Here is a 24,918-nt window from a genome sequence, read left to right on the forward strand (position 1 = left end):
TCCAGTAAATGTAATGGAGTAAAAAGCAAAAGATTTTACTCTGAAATGCACTACATTAATTTGATAATTAGTAGTTACTTTGCAGATTCAGATTAATAGGCCTAATACAAAATACAATCAACTAATATATTATGATATAGGCTAATATTATAGATTAAGATAAGACTGTATTGATTCATTCAGAAGCTAACCAGGAGTAGCCTATATAAAATCATTATCCCATTTACCAGCTGCAACATTAAAGTGATGAACACATTAATGCATCAATAATTAGGCCTACATTCTGATGCTAGTAGGCTACTTACTGTTCTTTTACTTGAGTAAAATTCTGAATGCAGGACCTTTACTTGTAACGGAGTATTTTTTAGATTGCTTTACTCATATCTGAGTAGGCCTACTTCTTTCACCACTGGGTCTCTCACCACCACCACCACCGCCCCCTGCCCCCTCCCCCTGTCTGTTGATATCGCAGCCCGGAGAGGTTTGAATTCAGTCTCGAGCCCCAGCCGCCATGCTGAGCTGAGAGAGAGAGAGAGAGAGAGAGAGAGAGAGAGACCAACCAACCAACCAACCAACCAAACTTTCACGCTGTTGCTGCACCGACTCTCATCTTCGTACACACAAGGACAAACAAGGAACACTTCCCCACGGTGAGCAGCACCACACATTTTTACTTCAGTGCACAGTTGAGTTAGCGCTAGCTAAGTAGTGTCGGGGCTTTCTTGTTTCAAAATTGCTAAGTTATTTCAGCCTGTGCCCCGCTGGTCGTGTTCATGCGTGCTGTCGCGGACTTCAACCTCCGCTGCACTTGTTGCACTGAAGCCGAAACCCCCATTGAGACACAAAAAGAAGAAAAATACAGCGTTATAATTCAAATAGTTGCATTTGTTTTGACGGAACATACGACTTTTAAAATACTTACCCACGACGTTTTAAAGCCGAACTGCGGAAAAAAAAAAAAAAAAGATGTTAGCGGACGACTGCGGCGAGAGTCTACGCAGTCGCTGTCGCTGTCACTGTCCTTGACGCGCAAAAATACCTGCTGAATATAATATTACGTGTTCACCACCACAAGCCGTGCTCACACAAATCTTTTTAAAGATTAAACTCCCTTAGCATTTTCAAAGTGCCATTCTGGCACCCAGAGGTCATTCAGAGGTTTCTACTCCTGGCATGCATAAATCAAGGCTTCTCTTTCACTGCAACAACAAAAGACTTCTTATTGACATCCTTGAAGCACATATCCACGTTACTACAGTTTTATATTAAGCTGCTTGGAGCATCAAACGAAATAACCTCCTGCAGCATGCACTTTTGTCTCTGAAGTTTAATAATTATTCAGCCTTGAAAGCTTCCTGTGCCAGAAGGCCAGTGTTGCTGGGGCAGTCATCATTGGATAATCATTTAAACCTTTCACCTGCAAGCATGTCTAGTCTTAGTCGGTGTGGACCGGAGGGAGTAATAAGAACTTTCTGTCTCACCATTCGCCCTCTGGCCTGGTTACCTGAAGCCCTGTGTCTCTGTGTGACTCTCCTGGCTCAGTGCAGTATAATTCAATCTACACCATCATCACCGTGGTCCTTCTCTTAACCTTCAGCAACCCCAAAATGAAGTTCAGGCTTTTGAGAGAGTGAAGGAGAGACCGATGCCTTCACATGCCATAGTTCTTCAGTGTAGAGCCGAAAAAATTGATTTTTGTAGTTGATCGACAGAAAATTCATCTAAAGCAATAATGCCAAACGGATGATTCCAGCTTCTCAAATGTGGAGATTTGCTACTTCTCCTTGTCTTTGCATTATAGTAAACTGACAATTATGGGGTTTAGGACTGTGGGTTGGACGAAAAAGCTATTTGAAGACGTCCCCTTGGGCTCCAGCAAATTGTTATGGGTCTCTTTAAACTATTTTTTATGTTTTTTAGGCCAAAAATCTACAATTATTTGATTCTGAAAGTAATCATTAGTTTCAGCCCTATTACTGATAAACAGGATTTGAAATTTCACTATTTGTCTCTACCACATGCTCTTGGAAATGCATGAACGCTCCTCACTTAACGGTAAAGAAATGCCCCTCGCATTGATTATATACAAGCTCACATTGCATAAGCACTGTGGAATTTTGTATCATGCCAGCTATTTAGTTTTCCCTTTTTTAAATACAACTGTTGTGTTTTCTAAATCTGTTTTCCACTGCTTTGTTAGTGACATTTACCACCCCTCCTCTTCTCTCAGCGTTCCCCAAAATGCATGGGCTATGACATCCAGTCCCTCACGGCCTCAATAAGTAATTCTTCTGCCTCATCGGGTTTGATTCCACAGGTCCTTTGCTGGGTCATATCAGGCATGGGGACAGCCAGCAGGATCTTGTCAATATGATGGGCTGGGTGGCACCCGGGCAAGCCAGAATCATGTCAGCCAGACCCTCAGGGGGGCAGGAGAACTAGCCAGAACAGGATATTGCTGTGTGATCATTCACCAGAAGCAGACAAATCATTAAACCAGTGGCTGCGTGCCACTGAGAGGCTCAGGCATTTCGGTCTGTCACACTAACCTCAGGTTAGAGGTTGTGTTTGCGTTGTAAAGTTGTCATTGCCTCTTGCAAGTTTTGGAATTGCCTTGGGAAAGAATATGGTAAATGGATTATTTTGTGTGCAAATAGTTGGGTTGGTGTATTCCCTTTTTCTTTGCTGTTCATAGTCCTTTGCAGATAAAGAAACTGTAGTCTTTCTTTCTAGACTTTCAGACTTTCCCTTACCTGCTTTTTATGGGAGGAAATCTTTGCATGCGTGTTGTTTTCCAGGACTTCCAATTTGATGAAAGCTTATTAGTCTATTTTTAACACGTGTGACTGTGTTTGATTTGTTTAAATTCATTTACTGAAGGAACCAAACTGTCTTTTTCCCACATTCATTAGAAGCACAGGATTCACATGTGCTAAATGAAATTACACACAACACTATGGCTTGTGTATGATAACCACGCATAAGCACGCAAGCCTGTCTGTAGGTTCCTTTTTTTTAATCAATTTAAAATGGATGGGAGATGGGAACTGCGTGGCTGAAAGAGAGCTTTGTTTTAAACTTGAACTTTGTGCAGAAATGGCACTTGTTTTGGATGTCAAGGGTTATTTACTTGGATGCCTTGTTTGGGTTTCTGACCAAGTCCTGGCTGTTTGTCAAATTTCTCTCTTGTAAAAACGTTGGGGGCATTGAAATTGGTTTTTACTGGAGCACATCCAGGGTTGCATATAGGAGCGTGCGTGCGTGCGTGCGTGCGTGCGTGCGTGCGTGCGTGCGTGCGTGCGTGCGTGCGTGTGTGCGTGTGTGTGTGTCCTCAGATCCCAATGCAATTATTTGACCACCTCAAAGGAGACTTTTAAGAGATGTCACGTTTCTTCAAATGCCTACAGCGAGTGCCTGTCAGGTAATTGAATAAACTCTTAATGGATTTGAGGGTGACCATTCATGACCCTTCAGAGGCTTTGTTCTCGTCCCCTCTGCTGGGTTTGGTCGTAAGCCAGTCTCCTCTGGTAGAAAAGGCTGGAATACCTGTAAATGGTCCGGGCAGTAGCACTTCACCTCCTGCTGTGGAGGTCACTGTAAAAGGTGCTATGTCTGACACAGACACACATGACCCCTCATTGTTCCCTGCTGCACGAGAGCAATCCAATTATCAGGAATCTGCTGGCAGTGGAGTCAGTCATCTACACTAATGGCGTTTTTCCATTACATGGTACCTGCTCGACTTACCTCGACTCACCTTTTTTGGTTTTCCATTACGAAAAAAAGTCCCTGGTACCTGCTAACAGGTACTTTTTTTAGTACCTCACAGAGCCGATAATCGGCCTTTAGACAGTCTGGTGAGGTCAGTGACTTGAGTCTGTTCGGTGTGTTCCGTGCCATCGTCCGTCCGAGGGGCCGTCGTCCTTCATTTTGGCCGATTTGACATATTGTATAATTGGCGGGGCGGGCACTGTCGGCAGTCGGACTCAAATGACCCATCTGATTGGTAGAGTGCTAACCTGGAAACGGGGAGCGGAATGAGCGCGACTAGAGCCTCTCTTAAAATGTTTTCAGAAAAACACGTTTCAGTGAACTATTTTCGTAAAATTTGAGATCGTATTTCGAACGTTACTATTGGCTGGAGAAGCCAGACCCATGTGACGCAATGTCATTTCCAGTTTTCATTTTTTGTATGAAATGTAGAACGTGCAGAACGTACGCTTCGCTTCGGTGTCTTCCAAGGCACTTTTTGGACCTCCGGGAGTCAACTGATCAGTCCGACTCGTCGGGTTGGTGTGTCGGGGGTTTTAGGAAACAAGGTAATCGATTTGTGATGAATGTCTTGCAGCAACCTCTTTGTTTTGGTCCTGCAGGAGTTAAAGGGTAGAGGTCAGGGGCCAGTCTGTGGTGCTCTGATGTTGAGGTGTGCTGTGCTGGGTCTATGAAACAGACATCTGGGGCAACCCCCACCTCCTTTTGAAACACACACAAACCTCCCCTGCCACACCCTAGTACCCCAACACCCTCAGGCTGGAATCATTTCCTACTGGCAAAGAGAATCATCTTGCTCCGTATCAGCAGCAGTGGCATGTCTAGGCGCTTTATGTGTGTTACTACCCAAGCATAATGCATTGCTGCATTCCAGAGATGTCTCAGCAAAATTGTCTCATGATTGAACAGTGGTTTCAAATCAGCTATGACTGCTTTTACTGAGAGTGCAGGAAGCTTACTGATGCATTGCTGGAGTGCTATTGACAGCTTACTTGATGTTTTGAAAAGGTTCCCAGCGTTGTGTTGCTGAGTGCTGGGAATGGAGAGGGACGCTGGACTACATAGAGTAGGCCTACATTCTGTTGCTGTGGAGGATATCCCCGTGTGACTCAGCTGAATGGAGAAGGTGCTCTCTGTCTTTGTGCAATATCAGCAGCACAGGTGGTAGTTTTTGCATTTAGAAGATGTTGCATGACCGAAACTTAATTTACAGTCAGCTGATTTTAATCGGGTTTCCTTTTATCAGATTGTCACTCATTGTTAGATTTGTTTAGTGTTTGCATAGTGAGGTGTGTGTGTGTGTGTGTGTGTGTGTGTGTGTGTGTGTGTGTGTGTGTGTGTGTGTGTGTGTGTGTGTGTGTGTGTGTGTCTAGGTAAAAGTAATGCAACAGCCATGAAACAAATCATACCTTCTAGGGTGTTCTATGTTCAGTTTGTGTTGAAACTGTATTAGACTGCATTAGTTTTAGCTAGGTGAACCTAATAAACGGTTCACTGAGTGTATCAGTGGCTAAATACAGTGCTGAGAGAGGGCAGCAGCTGGACCTGCAGTCCCCATTCACAAAAAAAAGTCCCCCACAACAATAGACGCAACCCTGCAGATACACACTACCCTAACCTCAGCCCCCTCCCCCGTCTTCCCTCCACTCCACCCCAAAATCCCCCTCCCCCTCCTCAGCGATTGTGTGCATTGACGCTTTCCAGAAGCGCGATCTCTGCACTGTCACTCTCCACTGGCGAGCAGCATTTGACTGCTGTGACAGGGGAAAGGTGGTCTTGGGTGTTTTGTTACAGTCTGCCACTGACATGCATTAAAGTGAAACAGCCCTTTAATGCATTTGCTATCTCTTCACTCTTTGCAGCCTCTTGTGCCCTTTTTTTTGTGTGTGTTTATCGTGCAAGATAGAGGCAGAGGAAGCGCGAAGGAGGGAGTGTGAGAGAGAAGGAGCATGACGGGGGAGTAGAGAGGGAGGAGGTGACAGACTGCTCGTGCTGGATGATCATATTCTATTTTCTTTTTCATCTGTCATGCAAACCATTGCTGACTTTCCCAGTAATAACAGTGTGACTGAGCCTGATTGGAAGAGCCTCTTTTAGCGTTCTTCTCTCTCAACCTGCAGGATCTTCCCACTCAGATTATGGTAAGATACACATCGCAAACAGCTTGTGTGGATGCCCGTGAATGTGTTGACTGCTGGCGTCTCACAATGTCAACACCTTGTTCCTCTACCATAGCAACCAGATATGTTTTTATGCTCACTATGTGCAGTGGAGCGCGTCTCCAGTACAGCGCATGCTATTTTTACCCAAATTGCATTTGGGAGGTAAATAATTCAGTGTTGTGGTGGATGGCATGTTTTCATGATGCAGTAAGTGGGACTATGTTGTGCCTCATTTGAGGAAATACCAACACATTTTACATAGATTAGCTGCTTTTTTCTTCTTGGCTGGTTTTTGTTTAACTATAATGAGCCGAGATTTGAAAGAGAGCGAAATTTTCACTGTTGTCTACTGTTTTGTTTAAAGTAAAGCTGGGCAGGCACTGTATGGATTCGGTCCAAATTGATCCCTGACTAATTTAAGAATAGGGCTGAAATTCTGCCAAATTGGCATGCAGTTGGAAGATCACAACGCCTGATTAACGATCATGTGGGTTTCTGGCATATAAGAAATTCTGGTCAGCTGTCTTAAGGTTTAACAGTTCCACAGTCCGATTTCCCTCATGGCTGCTGTCAAAAGATCTGTTCCAAACTGCGGGTAGCTTATTTTAATATTACTAGAGTAGCATTTTACATGTTGTGGCTACAACTATAGTTTTGAGACTGCTGTGATATTAAACTAAATTTAGACCATATTGTCTGCATCTTCCAGACTTCTGTGGCTCTACATCTTTCTTTTTTCTAATCAAATTGCACAAAGTAACGTTGCCTTTCTCTCTTTTGTCATCATTGAGGATGCAGCCATCTTGTTTTAATCAACTTTATTGCAATTGTCACTAGACGTAACCAACCAGGGGTTCTGTGCTTACGTTTGGTGTGATGAGCCAAGTCGTGGCAGGTAAATTGATCAGTCTACAGTGTGAGCCTAAAAGACACAGGTTCTGATGACAGATTGAAATGTGTAGTTTGAGTTACACCCAACATACAAGAACAAAGTTGCACAGTGTCTGCCAAGCTTTAGATTTGGAAACAGTTTGTCTTCCCCTGGCTGGCTGTTGTCAGGAGTTCATATATCCCCCTCAAGAGGGGAAGGAGTGGCATTGCCCTTTCAGCTTGGACATTTCAGTTTTATTTTTTCCTCCACCATGCCACAAATTGTTCTCTTTAGCTGGGCATTGAAACATTTGATTTTGAAACAAAGATGCTTGATTTGTTTGTGAGCACTGGGCTCACGTAGATCAAACCTATCTGATGTTTCTTTTCAAGTGCTATCACTCCACTTCAAAGAGCACTGTTCTTCTGGCTCTGCGTATATCTCTATCTCTATCTCTGTGCACTGGTATAAACCATTCTATCCGTTAAAATGACCTTTTTTTAACCACCAGCTGCAGATTTCTTGCAGCACAGTTTGACTGTTCTTTATTGTTCACTGCATTCAGTATTGTGTTGAACGCCAGCATCCAGGCACTGTATCATTGTTTGTGTGAGAAGGCAACAGTTTAATTTTGGGCTTTGGGTAAGAAACTCCTGGCAGGAAAACGCAGCATACATCATCACAACAGCATGCATGGACAAGCATGGGACATTTTTCATATAAAGCTCTCATACTAGGGTGGATTGCCACATTGTGCGATAATTCAATAATTCAGTAATGTAAGGATATGACTGGAAATGGACTTATTGTGCTTCTCAAGACAATTACGGTGACATTTGGTCCATAATATTCTGGTGGAGCCTCTTTAACTCAACAAAGAATAAAAAATAAATAAATTTCACCCCAATTCAGTCAAATTCCTTCACAGGTAAATGCGATGTTGGAGTCTTTCCTACTTATAAAAATATTTCTCATAAACACAGAGGCTGAGAGACCAGAGGAAATGGGACTTAATTGATTACCGGAGATGACTTGGGTGTATACAGCTAATGCCTCTTTCTGCACTGGACAAACGTTTCACTGAGCTTCTGCCATCAGACAGGCTTCAGACAGACAGACTTGACAGGCAAAGCAAAGAGCATCAGAAAAGAGAGAGGTCTTGCAGACACAATGTTCAGAGTTCAGGGATGTGGAAAAAGTAAAAGGAAAGCAGGGAAAGGAGGCATAGCAGCATCCTGAGCCAAGATCCCCACACAGACAGACTGCCGCTGGCTGCCTCTGAGGCTGGTGGCTGTCTGTCTGGGTTTGGGGCTGATAGGATTGGGTGGGCTTTACCCTCACTCTTCTGTCTCCCTCCAGTTGGAGCTGTCAGCGATAAAACCATTAAGTCCTCTTTTGTTGATCAATGTTGGATTAATAGCCGAAATAGACATATTTCTGAGTTAAAACATGATTTAAAAGCTTTCCTTTTCTGCTTCAGGTTCATAATGTATACATCTTACCTTTATCTGCTTATGGAACCTAAATCCCACTCTAGCAGGGCAGATTCTGTGTTATGCCAGTGTTTTAACACATAACCGGCTCTAAACTATGAATTTAATGTGCTGCTATCATAATCTTTTAAAGGCAGATAAGCGGAAGAGCTAATGCCGGGTTTTGGAGGTTGCTCATCAGCCAGCAGGACAGAGGATGTGCCTCGTCTCATTGTCTCCTTTATTAAAAATTAAAAATCTGAATGCTGGCATTGAACAGCTGCTGATTTATGTGCTCTCTGGAATATGCATCATTAGCAGAGGTGTGTTTTATAGATTTAAAAAAAAAAAAAATTTATTCTGGCATTTGTTATACCCTTTTGATAATTTGTATTAGCTTTTTATCAGTGATGATTTATGGATTATGCAAGCTTTGATGCTGGATGAGGAACCAGCTGTACCGATCCAAAACTGCCATCATTGCTCCTCAGTCACACAATGCCTTCTTCATCTGGGATTGGAGCCTGGAGGATTCCTTGGTGCACTCTATTTATGCTAGCTAGCTGGCTGGTCGGCTGCTTTGGTAACTATGGTAACAGTATCCCCCCAGTTGAAGAGACCGGGCCTTGCTAGGCTAATTGTGAGCAAGTGAAGCGTGTCTGCAAAGTTAGCTGTAGTCCCAGCCTGGTCGATGGCCTGTTTTAAGGGGATTTCTTTTTTTGTTGTCTCTGATTTTCAGACGTGTTGTGCAGTAATCATCGAAGGAGAAGTGGTTTGCTTGTTTTAAATAGTATTTGTTTCCCACCAGAGAGCATTGGATCCTCTAGCTACTTGACCTACACGCATATAGATCACCTTGATCTGTAACCGGCATTGTTCTTCATTTTCTGACACTTTGTTTTAGACAAAACAATCAATTGATATTGAAAACAATTGTCAGTTGCCGCTTTTGCAGCTGTCTGTTTACTGCAGGTGTGAATGAATGATTTACGCTTGCGTTGCTTTTCCCCTCTCTTGTAGACTGGTGTTGTGACATTTGCCCTGGGCCTCTCCCTCGACCATTTCCAACTGCGTGAAGAAAAGTGAAAAGGATTTTTAATGAATCAGTATTCGCTAGCCGACGCCATGACAGACAAGTAAGTTTATCTCTTTCTCTTTCAAAGTGTTTGTATTTGTGTAAAGAGCCCACTGTACTCTGTGTCCCTTTGTGTAGTGTGAAGTAAGAAGATGATGTTGTCTCTTGTGATTACACTTCTCTCGCTCTGCTCAAGATTGTCTCCTGCAAGTGTTTGTGCGAGTGTGTTTTCAGTACAGCAGTGGAGGAGAATCGGGGGGTTCTGGTAGCACAGAGCGAAGTGTGTTGTATTGGGGGGGTTTGGTTATAAAGACCGTCTGTTTTGCCCCTGAAGACGTATGACATTTGCATTAGGGCTGATTTGCATTCTTGTTCACTGTGCTGGTATGTTGCTGCTGCTGTTAGGTGGTCTTTATTTCCCTGACAAAACACAGTCATTTAAAGGGTTTTGAGCCTTTGTCGTACTACCTCTTCCTCTGCTCCTTCTGTGTTCTCCACCTTTTTTCGTGGTTCCCTCTTCCCCCTTTTCATTTTGGACCCAGTCTCTTTGCTCCCTATCTCTTTTCTCCTTTTGTCTCTTTTGTCAACGTTGCCTTGTCTCTCAGTCCGGTGTTTTTGGATTTGATCTATAGCAAGGATGGAGAATGAGGGTGCGGTAAGCAAAATAATCTGCTGTCAGCATTCATAATAAGTGGAATAAGTGGTGCAGACCAGTCAGCTGAAAGGGATAGGTGCAAAAACACGGCGGAGGCCTAACAAGGCCGGGCCTACTATGTGCTTGACTTACAGAAAATGAAAGGGGCAGTTTAAAAAAAAAAAAAAAAAAGTTTGGCCAAGAACAAAACCGAAGAAACAGGTTGTTTTCAGAATAGTCTAATGAATTGTGGTGATAATGATGATGTATGCTTGTGCAGGACTCAGTGAAGAGGTGGAGGAGCTGTATATGCATACTGTAAAGTTGTAAAGTAGTGTTGATAGATGAAAAACGGTTGATGGGAATCACTATTTGTATGCACTTAGTCAACCTCCAGCATCGCTCCACTTATTAATGCACCGTTTACCCTTTAGAGAGAGAGAGAGAAGGGAGGAGATATGGTGAGCCACTCAGTCTTTCTAAGAAACGGGCCTCAGGATAGCTCCCCTGCTAACAACAGCACTATATAATGTCAGTATAAAATATTGTGCATCTTAATTGGTTAGTAGAGCCGGATAATGCTATATTTGCCCAGAGGGGAATTTTTCTTGCAAATTAGAAGGTTGTACCACTTCAGCCGTTCCCTTAAGGATGCATTGCAATTTCTGCAGAGCCAGACGTTTAGTTTAAGTATTTTGGATGCAACATAAAGGCAGAAAAGAAAAAAGATGTTCTTTGAAGCTTTATTTTGAAAACGAGATGTAGCAATATATATCTATTTTTTTTTTTTTTAATTGCTTTGCTGAAGTTAAGTGAAGGCTGGGAGTTTCTAAGTAAGTGATGATGTTGTTGACAAGCTGTCCCATTGGATGAAAGGTATCCGAGCAACCAGAAAGAAGGTGGGGGTGGCATTTTATTGTGCGCTAGATGCTAGTCCATGTTGTAGGATGATTGTTCATTGGGGAAGAATGATAAATGTTATGCCAAAAGGAAGTGAGGGGAAAAGTTGGAGGACGTGCCCCCCTGACGGTGACGGCGAACAAAGCCTCCCTCAACATGGCTCTACTTAAAATTCATACAAAGGCCGAAGAAGACGGCTACTTATTTTCTTTCTAACACACACACACACACACACACACACACACACACACACACACACACACACACACACACACACGCCCCCCTTTTTTCCCTCCTAGCAAACATTTACACATAGTGAGATATCAATGGACATTCCTGTAGATATGTGCATTCCAATTGGTATTCCCAGATACATGCAAGCCCACAAACACATCTAGAGCAAATTTAAATACTTTGCAATCACAATTTTGTAACACTTTCCAACAAAGGAAAGGGCTGTGTTTTCCATGCAGATGTTGCTATTGATTCGTGAGCTGATTATCCAGCTGAAAATGTGCTCTCACAACCTTCAAAACAGCACGTTTCAACTGCAGGAGTTTAAATTCAGTCTCCTGTTGAACCAGGATGCTCTGGGATGAGGAAAGTTTCTAAAGCCTGATTTGCTCTGTAGTGCTTGTAGACAGGGATTCTTTCTGTTGAAATTCAAGCCTGCGTTAATCCTCTTCAACACACTGCTTTGTGTGTGTATGTGTGTATGTGAAAGTACAGAGTCCATGCAGCCTACATCCAGCATTTGAATGAACTGGAATTCCACCCTCCTGTTTTTTTTGCTTCTTTTCAAAATGATTTGCAGCAGGGTTCACTGTATTGCATCATGTATGGAAGTAGGACAGAAAGACAATGCCCCAAATGCACAGAGAGAATATAGTCATATGGAATTTATTTTTTTCCTAAAACACATTTATAAATGTAAGCTGTGGACTGTACTTTCAACTGGGTACCCCCGTTATTTGGGGGAAAAACAGAAGCAAGATGGAAAAATGTGTTGTTCCTTAAGCCTTTAATGGTTTCATTCTTGTTTTCCATGAGGAGAATCCTCCTCCTACTCATTTCTCCTAGTTCTTCTCTTTGTCTTCTCTCTTCAGCCACTGTATGAATTTGCACGCTCAAATATCCTCTCTCATAGCAAACTCTGTTTTCTTTCTCTTCATCTGTCCCTCTCATTTTCCTTCCCTCCCCCACCTGTGGTGGTGCACGCTGACATCCCTGTCAGAGACTTGGGATGTTTATAGATGGACAGTAAAGGTGTGTGCGTGCATGCTTTTACTGGAATGACCACACTGTCATAGAGATGAGAGGCCTTTTCCCAGTCTACTGTATATCTGTTTGCTTTGTGTATTTGTATCAGTTAAGATGCCACATGTGTGTGTATTCATGTCAGTCTCAGGGGGCAAGGATCCAAAACCACCATCAGAAGCTGGTTAAGAGCATTTTAACTGTCGCTTACACCAAGCTGCAACATGTTTTCTAGTTACACATCTGCTAAATTCCAAAGTGTTTTGGTCAGAAGTTGCACCCTTGAGAGTAAAAACACTTGAAGACTGAATACATATAATACATAGGGTACTTGTAAGAGAAATTGAGTTGTGGTGGTCATTAGATACAGACGAAAGCTTGAGCTTGGATCTTTTATCAGCTCGGGGGAAAATCAGGTGTCACAGTGGCGTGAGCTCAATAGCCCTTCCTGTCAGTATGTTTACCATAGGCTGGGTTTCGGAAGTAGGGCCTATTAATACATTTGTTCTGGCTTGAATGGTCTTCAAAAGACCAGCTTTGCCCAGTCCTCATTCAAGTCCACTCATCAATAAAAAAAACAAACAGACTTGTGACATCTCCACTTCCCCTCTGTGCCCTCTCCAGACCGTTGTGTCACCAAGGGCGTGGTTTGGGGGCACGGCTGGGCTCACACGCGGGCTCGACACCCACTCAGGACCTCTTGAATTGAGACGCAAAGGCGCGGATGTCACTTGGATTTGTGGGTGCATAGTAAAAAGTCCGTATCGGCTGTCACAGTGTTTTGTGGGGGCTGAGGGAAGCCAAGTCAAAGTGCTTCCTAAGGATGTCGAGGGGGCGCACCCTTTGGCCTACAGCTCATCAATCTTGCACAACTGTCATCTTCTCCCAGTGGTGTATTGATGCTGTCAGAGATGGGCGAGAGGCAGGGACTCGCTGCATTGTGTATTTTTTTTCTTTGTGTGTCTTTTGAGTGAGGATTGGAAGTGACAGGAGAATGGTGAAGTCTGTAGGAAGATGGAAAAACACAAGGTGATACTTAAAGGCTTAAAGTGGCAACTATCAAGCATGGCTCTTGACCTTGATCTACATGGAGAATCATCCTCTGGCTTTGGGACTCTGATAGCAACCATGAAACTGAAGTAAAATGCTATTTAAAGTCAGCTAAAATCTATATTAGTTGAAAGAAATGCAATAAGAAATCTTAATATGGGCCCCTGGTTAGCTCACCTGGTAGAGCGGGCGCCCATATCTAGAGGTTTACTCCTCGACGCAGCAGCCGCAGGTTTGACTCTGACCTGCGGCCCTTTGGTGCAGGTCATTCCCCTTCTCTCTCCCCTTTCATGTCTAAGCTGTCCTATCCAAATAAAGGCCTAAAAATGCCCCAAAAATTATCTTTTAATATGGATAAATATTCTCCACCGCAACCAACTCATTACAGGATATTACAGGATAACATGCATTATGCGTTATGTCTTGCCTAAATATGATCAGTTGTAAGTGACCTGCCCATGCTTGTAGTCTGGTGTGTATCCCCTCTGTTTAACATAATCTGATTATTCTTTTATACAGTAGAGCAGCAGTAACTGCATTACAGTAGCTTACCCCACCAAGCAAATGCTAATGAATCTGCATATTTGGGTTGATTTGGGTGACCTGAATTCAGTTGCCTGGAAGACTTGTCTCCTTGTTCTGGGACAGTATTTGTTGCTTTGTCAGCAACAGATTTAGTCAGTTATTTGGGGTTATTTTTTTACTGACCTTTTGTTTATCTTTATTTATTTAAAGATACATCAATAGTTTTTTGGGGGGGATGTAGAGATAATTTGCCACGGTTTCCTGTTTTAAAAAGTACCAGTAGAAAGTCCCAAACTGAACTATTGTCAAGGCAAAGTAAATATGTAAGCCCATGTTTTTCACTCAAACAGAGTTGGATTGTAGTGGACTGTGGGAATAAAGCTTGTGTACTTGTGCAGGGAGAATGTATTCAGCCTTGTTGTAAAGGTTTTCATTTTGCTCAGGGAAGCAGTCTAAGGGAACAGACTGGAAAGTGTTGTGAATAGAGGACCAACCATCTGTCACAATGGCAATAAGAAGATTTCTACTTTCCCTTCCCTTTGACTTATGAAATCTAGTTTTCACGCACTGAAAATAAAAGTAAAAGAATTTTCCAGCTGACTGTGCTGTTGCTGCTGATGCAGATTATTCCCTAAAGTCTTTGATCTCCTCTTGTTTCATTGGTGATGCATAACTCCAGTGCTGCTGAAGCTGTACAGACTTTTAAAGGCCCTCAAGACCTATTTTCTCAATCATCTTTGTATGTCTTTGTAAATGTTATTCAATGGCAGTTTTATTGTGCAATATGTGTTTACATTGATTCATCATTATATCTGTCTAACCATGGTCTAGACAACTAACCACACACACACACACACACACACACACACACACACACACACACACACACACACACACACACACACACACACACACACACACACACACACACACACACACACAGCTTCCTCCCTCTTGTGGGCACACACTACATAACTGTCTTGTCTGATCTTTCTGTCTTCTCCCCCCCCTCCCTAGCTTGAGGATTTTATAATTCTCTCCAGAGGAAGAGCGTCGCATCTTGTGAGGAGCCACAGGTCAGAAACTCTACTCCTCTCCCTCCCTCCCCCCGTTTATGCTGTGCAGACCGACACCGAGCTGCTCACAGGCCTGCATGCTTCAACACGAATGCTGCATGCTTCTCCAACCCCTCCCCACCTTAGGGCTTTTCTCCTTTTTTTTCATTCCCACTGCATGACCACACCTGGGCAATCTACCTATGATTTGATTCTGCTTGGCTTTGGTGCTTGTGAAGAAAAAACCTTTGCAATGATACTTTTACTTTTTACCAATCATTTTGTCCTTTGCTTTCACCACGTGATTTGGTTTTCCTTCCCTCTTTAAGCTGAGATCCTCTTTGTTCATATCTGCTTTGAAGCAAGCTGATGGCCTATGTCTTCTTTAGATCTTATGATGTTCCTAGTGACATACATGGTGTTCACATGCGCAGCTGCCTGCACTCAGTGGCCTTTTAGGCAACAAGCTTTGCTCTACAATTGACCGTTCACGAAACCTCTCCCCCAAAAAGTGATTGGTCCAATCATAGCTTAGCAACCGTATTTAAGCACGGCAGATCTGTCCATCTTTGAATTGCTCCAAATGCTGAAGCAGCGCAAATGGGGCTCTAAACTCAAGTGTTTGTACGTTAGTTTCTTTATCGCCTTTTCAAAAACAAGAACATGTGCAGAAGTGTAAGTTATGGATTTAACAGTGTGTATGTCTACAATATTTGCATTTCTGGCTAACTAAGGAGTGTATCTTTAACCAACTACGTTACTTATTACATTACAAAAAGTAAAAGTTTGAGAACCTTTTTAGCATGGTTTTTATTTTAAAACGAGTCAGCTGGAAACGTAAAGAAGTCAGCTGGAGGTAGTTAGCAACCAACTCATAGTTGCTACAGCTTATAAAATGTCATTTGAGCCGACACAATCAACCGTCATCAGATAGAACTGAGAAGCGTGCTTGTATTTACTTGTGTGTGAAATCAATGACCCACTGCTTTACAAAAAGTTGTAAACTGCATATGTGCCGTGGTGCTAGAATTGACATGACATGCATAGCAACAGTAATTAAAGACCGTTTTACAGTAGCCGCAGCCAAGCTGGCGCTAGCAAGATCTACGTCATTTTGACGTCACGATGGCGCGCCCGGATTTTTAGTGCGCGGCAAAGTGGAAACAGGAAGTATGAATGAGCTCCTGGGCAACCGGATGCCAGGACTCTGAGTTCCTGCTGTTCAGGAGAAGACTGCAACTAGTGTCGCGACCACCAGCGCGGGTATAAATAGTCACGGCGATTCCATGACGTCACATTTGCGTGTGCCAGCTGGGCTGTGGCAACTGTATAACGCCCTTAAGGGAGCCAGGGCTAAGCGAAGGCTCAGCTGATGCCAACACTTGTCTCCCAGTGATCAGTACTAGATAGTTTTGGTGCCAGTTGCCAGTGTTATTATTATGCAATTGTAATAATGCTAGTTATCTCCATCACTAGGCAACCCACACCAAAACATCTAAATTGATAAATAGCACTGCAGGTAATGATATTGGGGTGAAGTGTCCCTTTTAAGTGACCTAATCTACTTAAATGCCTTAAATTCTTTTCATTACCACAAGGACGGAAGTGTGCCCTAAATTGGCCTGCCAGATCACATGAAAAACCTTTTGATATGTGTTTTAAAGTGTCCGGCTTGGCTTTGTGCTGTTCATCCCTCCCTCTGCTGCGCTGAAACTGTGAAATTAGTGTTTTATCTCCTGGTATGCCAAGTTCAAGAGGACACACTGTTAGTGTTGTGACAGCCTGTGTGTGTGATAGGGTGAGTTTTCACACAGCACTCCAGAGGAGGTTTTTGTCTCTGCCGGGCCAAAATTACCACCATGAAATCAGTGCCCGCTGAGAGAAAAGAAGAAGAGAAAGGAGTCCTCCTTAAAGGCAGAAAGGAGAGGAGGAAAATATAGCAGGGTTTTTAGATGTTTACAGCCATTCATATGTCCCCTGACTGGTGGGAAAGCTTAGTAACTTTCATTTGAAAGACTTTCTTTATCTCATCATACTCTTTCACCAAAACATCAGTTAAATGTTTGATATGTGACGAAAGTCAAACATATCACATATATTTATATTCCACGTCATGTGACTCGAACCCCAGAACTAGAGATTTATTACACTCCGGGAGCTGAAGTCACCTGCCCTTGGCTATTGCTGTTTAAAAACTTCTACAAATGTGATCACCATTCACTAACTTGGGACCGCAAGGCTTTCAGCTGGGGACCACAAGACCTTCAGCTGGGCTTTTGTAGCTTCCCAAAATAGTCCCACATTATACGCCCCAAGGCCTGGCTAGCATCACAGTAGCCTCAAGGAAACTACATCAAGTGAAAGGTTTATGACTTTACTGTGAGCTGTGGCTTCAATGTCACCCCAGGCTATAAAATGTACCAGTATTCACCCCAAGATAAGTTTTCTTTCAGTGGAGCAGTGTCACCAATGGGCTCTCCTCTAGCTTAGTTTTGGAAGTTTGAGTTGTCTTCCTCCAGAAAATGAAAAATCCATTTACTATTGTGTGTGCATTATTAGTAATATTGACAGTTTGCAACAAATACATTATTCTTATATTTAATAATGCCTTAATGGCTTCAGGAAACTGCTTACGTGGCTGTCTGAAAACCGTGTTTGTATCAAGATGACGACATGAAAGGCAGCTATTTTCTGGGTGATGCTCAAAACTTAAGTTCCTTTTTACTGTTATTTTTGCCAATGCAAATGTCAATAGTAAAACTCGTCCACTTTTGTTCTCCTTTTTAACTAAAAGAAAAAGCACATGGTCAAAATGTTTTCATGTTAGACTACAAAGGCACATTCAGTACTTGGAAGGGGAACACCACGCAGCAGTCCTTGTTCCTCTAGTTAGCTTACTTCACTACTGCCTGTATTTTACATAGGGACGTTTTTCAGATCTTTCAGCGCCACGTGACTCGAGGAAAGGGCGTGTTGTTTTTAAGCGCTTGCCATCGGCAGACTAAATATACCCTTTACTGGACCTGACCCCTCATTTGCCTTTGCTGCGGCCACTTTAAGTCGACATGCTAGCTCAGCAGGGGCCCTACAACTAGTAATTATATAGAAGGGTTTCCATTTAACATCCCCTGTGTAGTGTTGCCTTCACACAAGCTCTTTTCCTCAATAGACATTTGGGTTGTCATTGATGGTTTACCTATATCTTAATTTTACCTACTTCATTTCAGTATATCCCGAGGTAGCTTCTGTGTCCAGCCTGCACCATAAATGAGCAGCATGTGCCCCTTGTCATCATTCAGCCTTAAATGTAGATGTGAATTAATGAGTCTAGTGGATAATGCTGTTAATCCTTGATCTGGCTTTTTAAAAGTTTTCCTCCCATCTGTCATCCAGTGAGCTCACCATGGATAATGTACAATGACTGCTGGATCAGCTGTCACAGTTTTCAGATGATTTTCTCTGTATGAACAGTCCGCTGTGCAGTGCAGGTCTGTCAGCTGTTCACTGGCTTTCAGATGACTTTGTGTTAACATGATGTGGCTTTGACACGGTGGCTTTGCACCTCACGACTGAAGGCTGATGTCTATCTTAAGTGAATTCCAGATGGTTTGGTCGTGGACCACAGCTGCAGGCTGAACTGGTGCATGTTGATTTATCCAGACAGCTTGAGAAATTAAGCAAATAAGACTTGAAAGTAAGAGGAACTTCCCCAATCTTACTCATCCTAGTTGTAAATAGCCTGATGTCACTTGGTGTCGTTTGGGACTGAAGATTACAGGTTTGAAAACAACAACAACAAATCTGGGGTTATGGAGGAAACGGTTACCAGACCCCTGTAGCCCGCTCTTCATCTCCGTTTGAGGCTAGCAGCTCAAGGATACATTAGCTGCTACTGGCGTAACTGTTTGCGCTTGAGTTGCATTGTAGGTAATGTAGGCACCAAGTTTTGACAAGGAAGAAGAAAGTGTTGAATAAAAAAAGATATCATCTCTGGTTCTGCTGTATTGATTTTGATCTCCATCATGAGTCAGACAAGGGCTGTATTCAAAACTGCCTACTACATCCTATCAAAGTTCATTGGGTAATCGTCACCTTTCTCCACCCACTATACTGTAAATTGCGCTGTAGCAAATCGGTACTGGTGCAATGATATGGCTGAGTGCAGACTGTGATATTCCCACTGCTGTGACTGTTTAAAATGATCCTGATGCCAATATTTGTAATGTATTGTGAGGAGTTTAATAACTGCTGGAATGGAATGTGAACGGAGATTCAATGTCATCTTTGATTTCTTACAGTAACGTTAATATTGCATGGCTGCTTAATCTGTAACGCTTAATGAATTTGTGTTCACGCCACTGAAAAAGTGTGATCCTTGTGGCAAAAATCTTTTCAGCTTGGCCTATCTTCGACTTGCTCGGATTATTGCTGCCATTTCCCCAGGAGGCATATATGAGGAAACCCGCTTGCGACTGGATTACACCTGCTTTTAAGAGGCAGAGAATTTCCCTCGCAGAATAGAGGCGCGCTCTTACTGGCAGTCTTTGTAAATACTGCGGAATATATAATTAGGCGCACTTTAAGCCCGACACACACCAAGCCGATAATCCGCCGTTGGACAGTCTGGTGAGGTCAGTGACTCGAGTCTGTTAGGTGTTTCCCGTGCCGTCGTCCGTCTGAGGAGCTGTCGGCCTTCACTTTGGCCGACCTGACATGTTCAGTTGGAGGCAGGGCAGTCGGGACTCACCCGGAAATGGCGAGCGGAATGAGTGGACTAGAGTCTCTCACGAAAATCTTTTAAACTGACCTTTGTTGAGCTGAAATGAAGACAGATTTAGGAACTGCATGGCCTATTTCTCGCTTTAAAATGTTTTCAGAAACATGTTTCAGTGAACTATTTTAGTACAATATGAGATCGTTTTCTGAATGAGCCGCCATGACAGTCTGGCTTTGAATTTCTGGAGAAAACAAGCCCATGTGACGCGTTCGTCCTATCAGCTGCCGGTTTTCATTTATTGGGCAACAATACAGCGTAGCGTCGCCTGCTGCTATGGAGACGTACTACGTTTCTCAAGTCTGTGTCGCCTCAGTGTGTTCAGAGGCAGTTTTTTGGACGTCGGGGACCCGACTGATCATTCCGACTGGCTTTTCTGTCGACGGTCGGCCGTCTGGTTGGTGTGTCTCGGCTGTTACGCGTATCCTCACACCTTTTTTGGGTGGAACTCCCATGACCCTCCCACGAACGCATATATTGAAAGTGCATCTTGTCTCTTTTCGCTCATGTGGCAGGCAATCTGCGATTTTACCCAAGTGCGCCCTGTTTGTAAATAGCCCGCATCGGTTAAGTCAGTCTTTGCGAACAATTAACGCCTGGAAACGGGCGCAAACAGCTTGATAAATCTAGCCCTCAGTACGTACTGCTAGAAGGCGGATTCCAAAACAGCCAATATTATAGGAGCACAAAAACTGGGGACAGGCTGTAGCCCTGACCATCAGATGGAAGTGTAATAGTCAGCTGAAGTTGTAATAGCAGTAGCTTAGTATTGTAGTGAGAGACAGGAAAGCCTCAGTTGTCAACCCAAAATGTCTAACATATTTCATCAGCCTGTGGGGAGAAACAACCCAAAACTCTGGTGCAGCTGGCAGTATTTTAAGAAGGGGTCTTGGTCCCTGTCTGGTCTTATAAGAGGGATTTCAAGCCCCCAGTTGGCATTATCGTGTACACATATGAGCGTGCTTGAGTCTCTGCCACATCTAGCCAAACTCCATTAATCTGAAAATGACATTGGAGCAGACATCTGTCCCCATCAGTGTGTCATTCTCTGCGGTCTTAGTATTGTATTTCAAGTGAAGGCTTTCTTGCACACTCACTTTTTCATACAGGCCTGGCTCCAAATAACCCACAATATACCCTTGGAGAATACAAGAGGAAACACTACAGTAGTGCCGTTGTAGGAAGAAGCACCAACAGTACTTTGAGACACACAAAAAAAATAAAGATTTAAAAAAACAAATTACCAAATATCTGCAAATAAGCTGATTTTATTATTTTTTATATCTGGTTTTCCTGGATATACACTGGCCACAATATCTTTATTTTCTTTTTTTAACAACTGTGACCTGCGCTTTCATCTAGATCTTGTCCAGCAATATCCACTGACCGTCCCGTGATCATTTCGTTCCTACCAGTTATGATGTCAAACTATGTGATGGGTTTATTAGAAATCCTTCAGCAAAGCACCCTCATTAGCATACGTTGTCAGTGCTGTTTCATCACCATTCCCACAGCTGGCTGGGTACTGTCGTACAGATGGTCCTGTTGATTAAGTCAGCAGTCCTACAACAAAATGTGGTATATGCACTCAGTTTTAGGGATTCTGTTATTTAGTCTACCCTCTTTGATATAAATAACCTGCGATGGTTACACGTTAAACAATTCCCTCTCCTAATTGCTGAATTTACAATAGTTTAAAACCTTTGCAGGGAGGTGTGAAGCAGCATCTTGACAACAGCAGAAGTTGTTTTCACTAGGAGGAATGTGAGCAACTAAGAGAAAAGATTAGTGCACAGCGCCGCATGGAAATGTCCTTCTGTACTGCCAAAAGAGACATTCTTTCCACAAAATGAACTACTTAAAGCACATTTCCCATTACACAGTTTGTTTGTGCGTGGTTAGGACCGTTAGTATTATAGCAACAGATGGAGCTGAGAAGAAAATGAGTAGCAGCCTCTTGGCGTGCTGCAGCAAAAGGAAGAAGAGCAACTCTGTGCATTGATGCTGAGTACATGGAAAAGAGAGCCAGTGAGGGGAAAAGAAGCGAGGGGTTGGAGTTGTTGGCAGGCACTGAATGTCCAACTACTTCACATCACCCTCCATCACACTCTGTATCTCTGCTCACAGGATGTGGAGCTTCTTTTCTGCACTCTCTGCATTGGAAATGAGGTGGCAAGTGGTGAAGCCGCTATCCTAACATTTCATCAGAGAATTTATCCTTGAGTCACATACGGTTGGTTCAGTTGATACAGCTTCATTCTACTTTAACTATTTCCCTATAAGCACTTTCTTTTTCACTATTTTAACAGAATGGCAATCACCACCAATAAAATCAAATGACTTAATGAATTCATGTTCAGACCGACTTGAGCCCTGCATTCATTTGCGTGAAGCCAGTCCGTCAACACAGCTGGAGTGCCAATTCCCACTTAAGCCAGATTTATGGTCAACCCAATGGGTTAACAGGAGTTTTGATTGACTGTTCAGTGTCAGATTTCTCCCATTCATAGCAATAGTGCAACACTAAATGCATAAATGCATGCGTCGTACAGGAGTGTGTGTGTGTGTGTGTGTGTGTGTGTGTGTGTGTGTGTGTGTGTGTGCTGAACATGCAGGGGTGGGTTTATACAACACAGGATAACTGTCAGCTTGTCCTCCTTAATATTTCCAGCACCTGCTTGGAATCAAAAGTTTTAGCTTACTCCAAAATGGTCCGTATTCGTCTTCATCACAGTTCTCACTGTAGTCTGTTGACTTTCTGTGCCGCCTCAACATTTTGCTGAGCATTTTAAGTGGGTTTTTCTTTAGGATTTCCCCTTTTCTTACAATCCTGCAGATACATGTTGTACATCTATTACATTACCTATTAGATACCAGTCTGTATCTTTTTATCATTTTATTGTCTTGTGAAGCACTTTGTTTGAAAAAGTGCTATATAAATAGTTATTATTAAGGCCACTGCTCTGCCTTGAGTAAGAAGTGCAAACAAACTTTTAAAGTTTAAAAGTTAGTTTCTTTTAAAACTGGCTATATATTTGTTTTTGTACATAAATTACGTATTAGGGAAGACTAGTTGTAGTGGGTTGCCTTGGTAATTCATTGTCATTGTGGTTATGCTTAATTAGCTAATGGTGTGTAAGGAAAGGAAAAACAAGTGCGTAGCTGCAAACCCCCCACCCAGCTGTTAAATCTGGTTATACCGTGATTTATTCTGATGACCATCCTCAATTAAAATGAAATGGTTGGCACACCCCTAATGATTAGTGTTGCATAAAGTCATTAAACCACTTTCCAGATCAACTTTTTTCTCTTACTCTCATACTCACTAACACATTCACAGTTGTTGTGCACAGATAGGCAGAGCTCCAGTTTCCCCCCTCTCTGCGCCCTGTCCTCGGTGGGCAGCCTGCCAATGTCTGTGCCCAGTTAACAGCACAGTGCTGGGAACCCCAAGGCCCCAAGCAGGTGTCAACCTCCCTGCTCAGCCAAAGGAGCTGAGCGAGGAACACAAAGGGCTCAAAGAGACCTGCCAGCATGGTCACCGTCTTAAATATCCCAGGCTAGTGTGGCCACTCCTCTAAAGCTCTCAGCAGTATAGGGTAGCTGCCAGTTTGCTCTGTAGCTACTGTAACGCTTTTTAAAAAAAAAAAAGCTTTGCCCTTGATGGGTCTCAGAGTGGTAAGATTGATAGAGGGATGAATCTAGTTTGAGGCTTTTATTTATGCAGCGTGCAGCTATAGGAAAGAAGCCAAAAACAGAGAGAAATTTAGTCCGTCTGGGGTTTTCATCATGGATTCAGTATTGTTATCTTCTCCATTCACACTGTGCCTACGTCACTCCCTTTCTTTCTCCCTGTCTCTGTTTAACAGTTTCTCCTGCCGTCATCAGACAGTTTATGGATCATCTTTTATGGGATGCTTCCAGACCTAGATCTCATGGGCTTGTGTGATCTTTGAAAACACTGGCGCGGCTCAGGGCTAAGCTGTCCTGGCATTTAGATTGGCGAGACTGTAAAAGAACTGGATGAGTGGGAGAAGTGATGCTTTTCTCTCTCCTTCGCTCTCTGTCCTCCCTCCCTTCTCTCTCTCTCTCTGTTCATTGTTGCCCACTCTGCAGTGATGATGTGGATGTGATTGGGGCATGGGGGTGGAGTGGAGTGGAGGCTACCCTCATCTTCAGCAAACAATAGGTCCTTGTATGTTTGACCTGCTCTTTAGCAGAGTGGAGTCCATGGCTCGGGCTGTAGCCGGGATGGAAACCCTGACAAAAACTCCTGGTGTTAGGAGGGTCATACCTCTGGGGTAATTTATTCTTATTTACAACCATATCAATAATTAATTATCGTTCTCTCCCTTTTTCTCTAGCTGTGGTGGCCCTCATTGATTGTCTGAATGTTCTGTGCTACATGATATATCTCCCCCTCGTCTAACTGATTACTAACCTATATTTGAGTAGGCTGAGCCATAACGGTGCTACTAGGTCACCAAAAAGTGGTTGACAGTGATTTATTTTTCTTGTAGTCGTATCGTTTGTTCTGTAATTTTGGTTAGAAAATCTTAAATGAGGACAAATGACCTAATTAAAAAAAGAAAAAAAAAACTTTACATTTTCCTTGTAAGATCCTATCTTTTATGTCAATTCTATTCACTAGGTCTTCCTTCAGCCACTTTAAATGAACACCGTTCCTTTCAGTAGCTTGAATACTTAAATCCATATTACTGTAATATGAGAGAGAGATGAGTGAGACTGCCTGTTGGTTTCTGTGAGAGAAAACTTTTGTTATCTAAATCCTCATCTTACAAGACATCCGATAACCTTTTTATCCCCTTCTTTGTCTCGCTGGCCCACCCATTTTGCGGAGGCGTGCTGCGGGTATTTAAGCTGCTTTTGAACACGTTGTAAAAAACCAGAATAACCTGATCTGTGCCAGATCACTTTACTTCCTCAGAGAACTGCATGCAGCTGACTGACCACAGCCACCTGGCCTTCAGAGTCCTCTCCGATATTATAAAAAATAACTTCAGTTGTGTTAAACGAGAGAAAAGTCAGGGTGCAAAGCTGCAGTTGTGCTGACACGTCCCATGCTGCCCCTTTCACATGATTGGATCAAGAGACAGGAAGCACTTGAATCTTACAATTGAATGATGTCAGTTAATCACTTTATGAGTTAATACCATTTCATTGTTGATAATATTGACAAAGCAAAAGAAGGTAATTCTTCTGACCGTGTTAGAATGAATTTGGTTGATGGCCATGAAAATTGACCTAAAGATTATTTTTCATGTGCCCCGCATTGCAGTAAATTTGGCATGTATTGCAAGCAGGATTGAGAACAGATTTAGAGATTTATTTTAATATTTTACTTAAGCTTT

General features: G+C 42.9%; 1 protein-coding gene across 5 annotated transcripts in view; it reads left to right on the top strand.

Annotated features, from left to right (window-relative positions):
- The first annotated feature begins 493 nt into the window (after positions 1-493).
- The window catches only part of sema4d (sema domain, immunoglobulin domain (Ig), transmembrane domain (TM) and short cytoplasmic domain, (semaphorin) 4D), a 39,903-nt gene continuing 15,478 nt past the window's right edge, over positions 494-24,918 (top strand). For 3 of the 5 annotated variants that reach the window (XM_028601403.1, XM_028601404.1, XM_028601402.1), the window contains exons 1-2: positions 494-650; positions 9,297-9,412. In XM_028601403.1, the coding sequence (XP_028457204.1) occupies positions 9,375-9,412 (38 nt within the window). In that variant the 5' untranslated portion in view covers positions 494-650; positions 9,297-9,374. Of the gene's footprint in view, positions 651-9,296; positions 9,413-14,734; positions 14,794-24,918 lie in introns of all 5 variants that reach the window. The other 2 variants (XM_028601405.1, XM_028601406.1) reach the window with 2 other exon arrangements.

Source organism: Perca flavescens, chromosome 16 (genome assembly GCF_004354835.1).
Source record: "Perca flavescens isolate YP-PL-M2 chromosome 16, PFLA_1.0, whole genome shotgun sequence".
Lineage (NCBI taxonomy): Eukaryota > Metazoa > Chordata > Actinopteri > Perciformes > Percidae > Perca > Perca flavescens.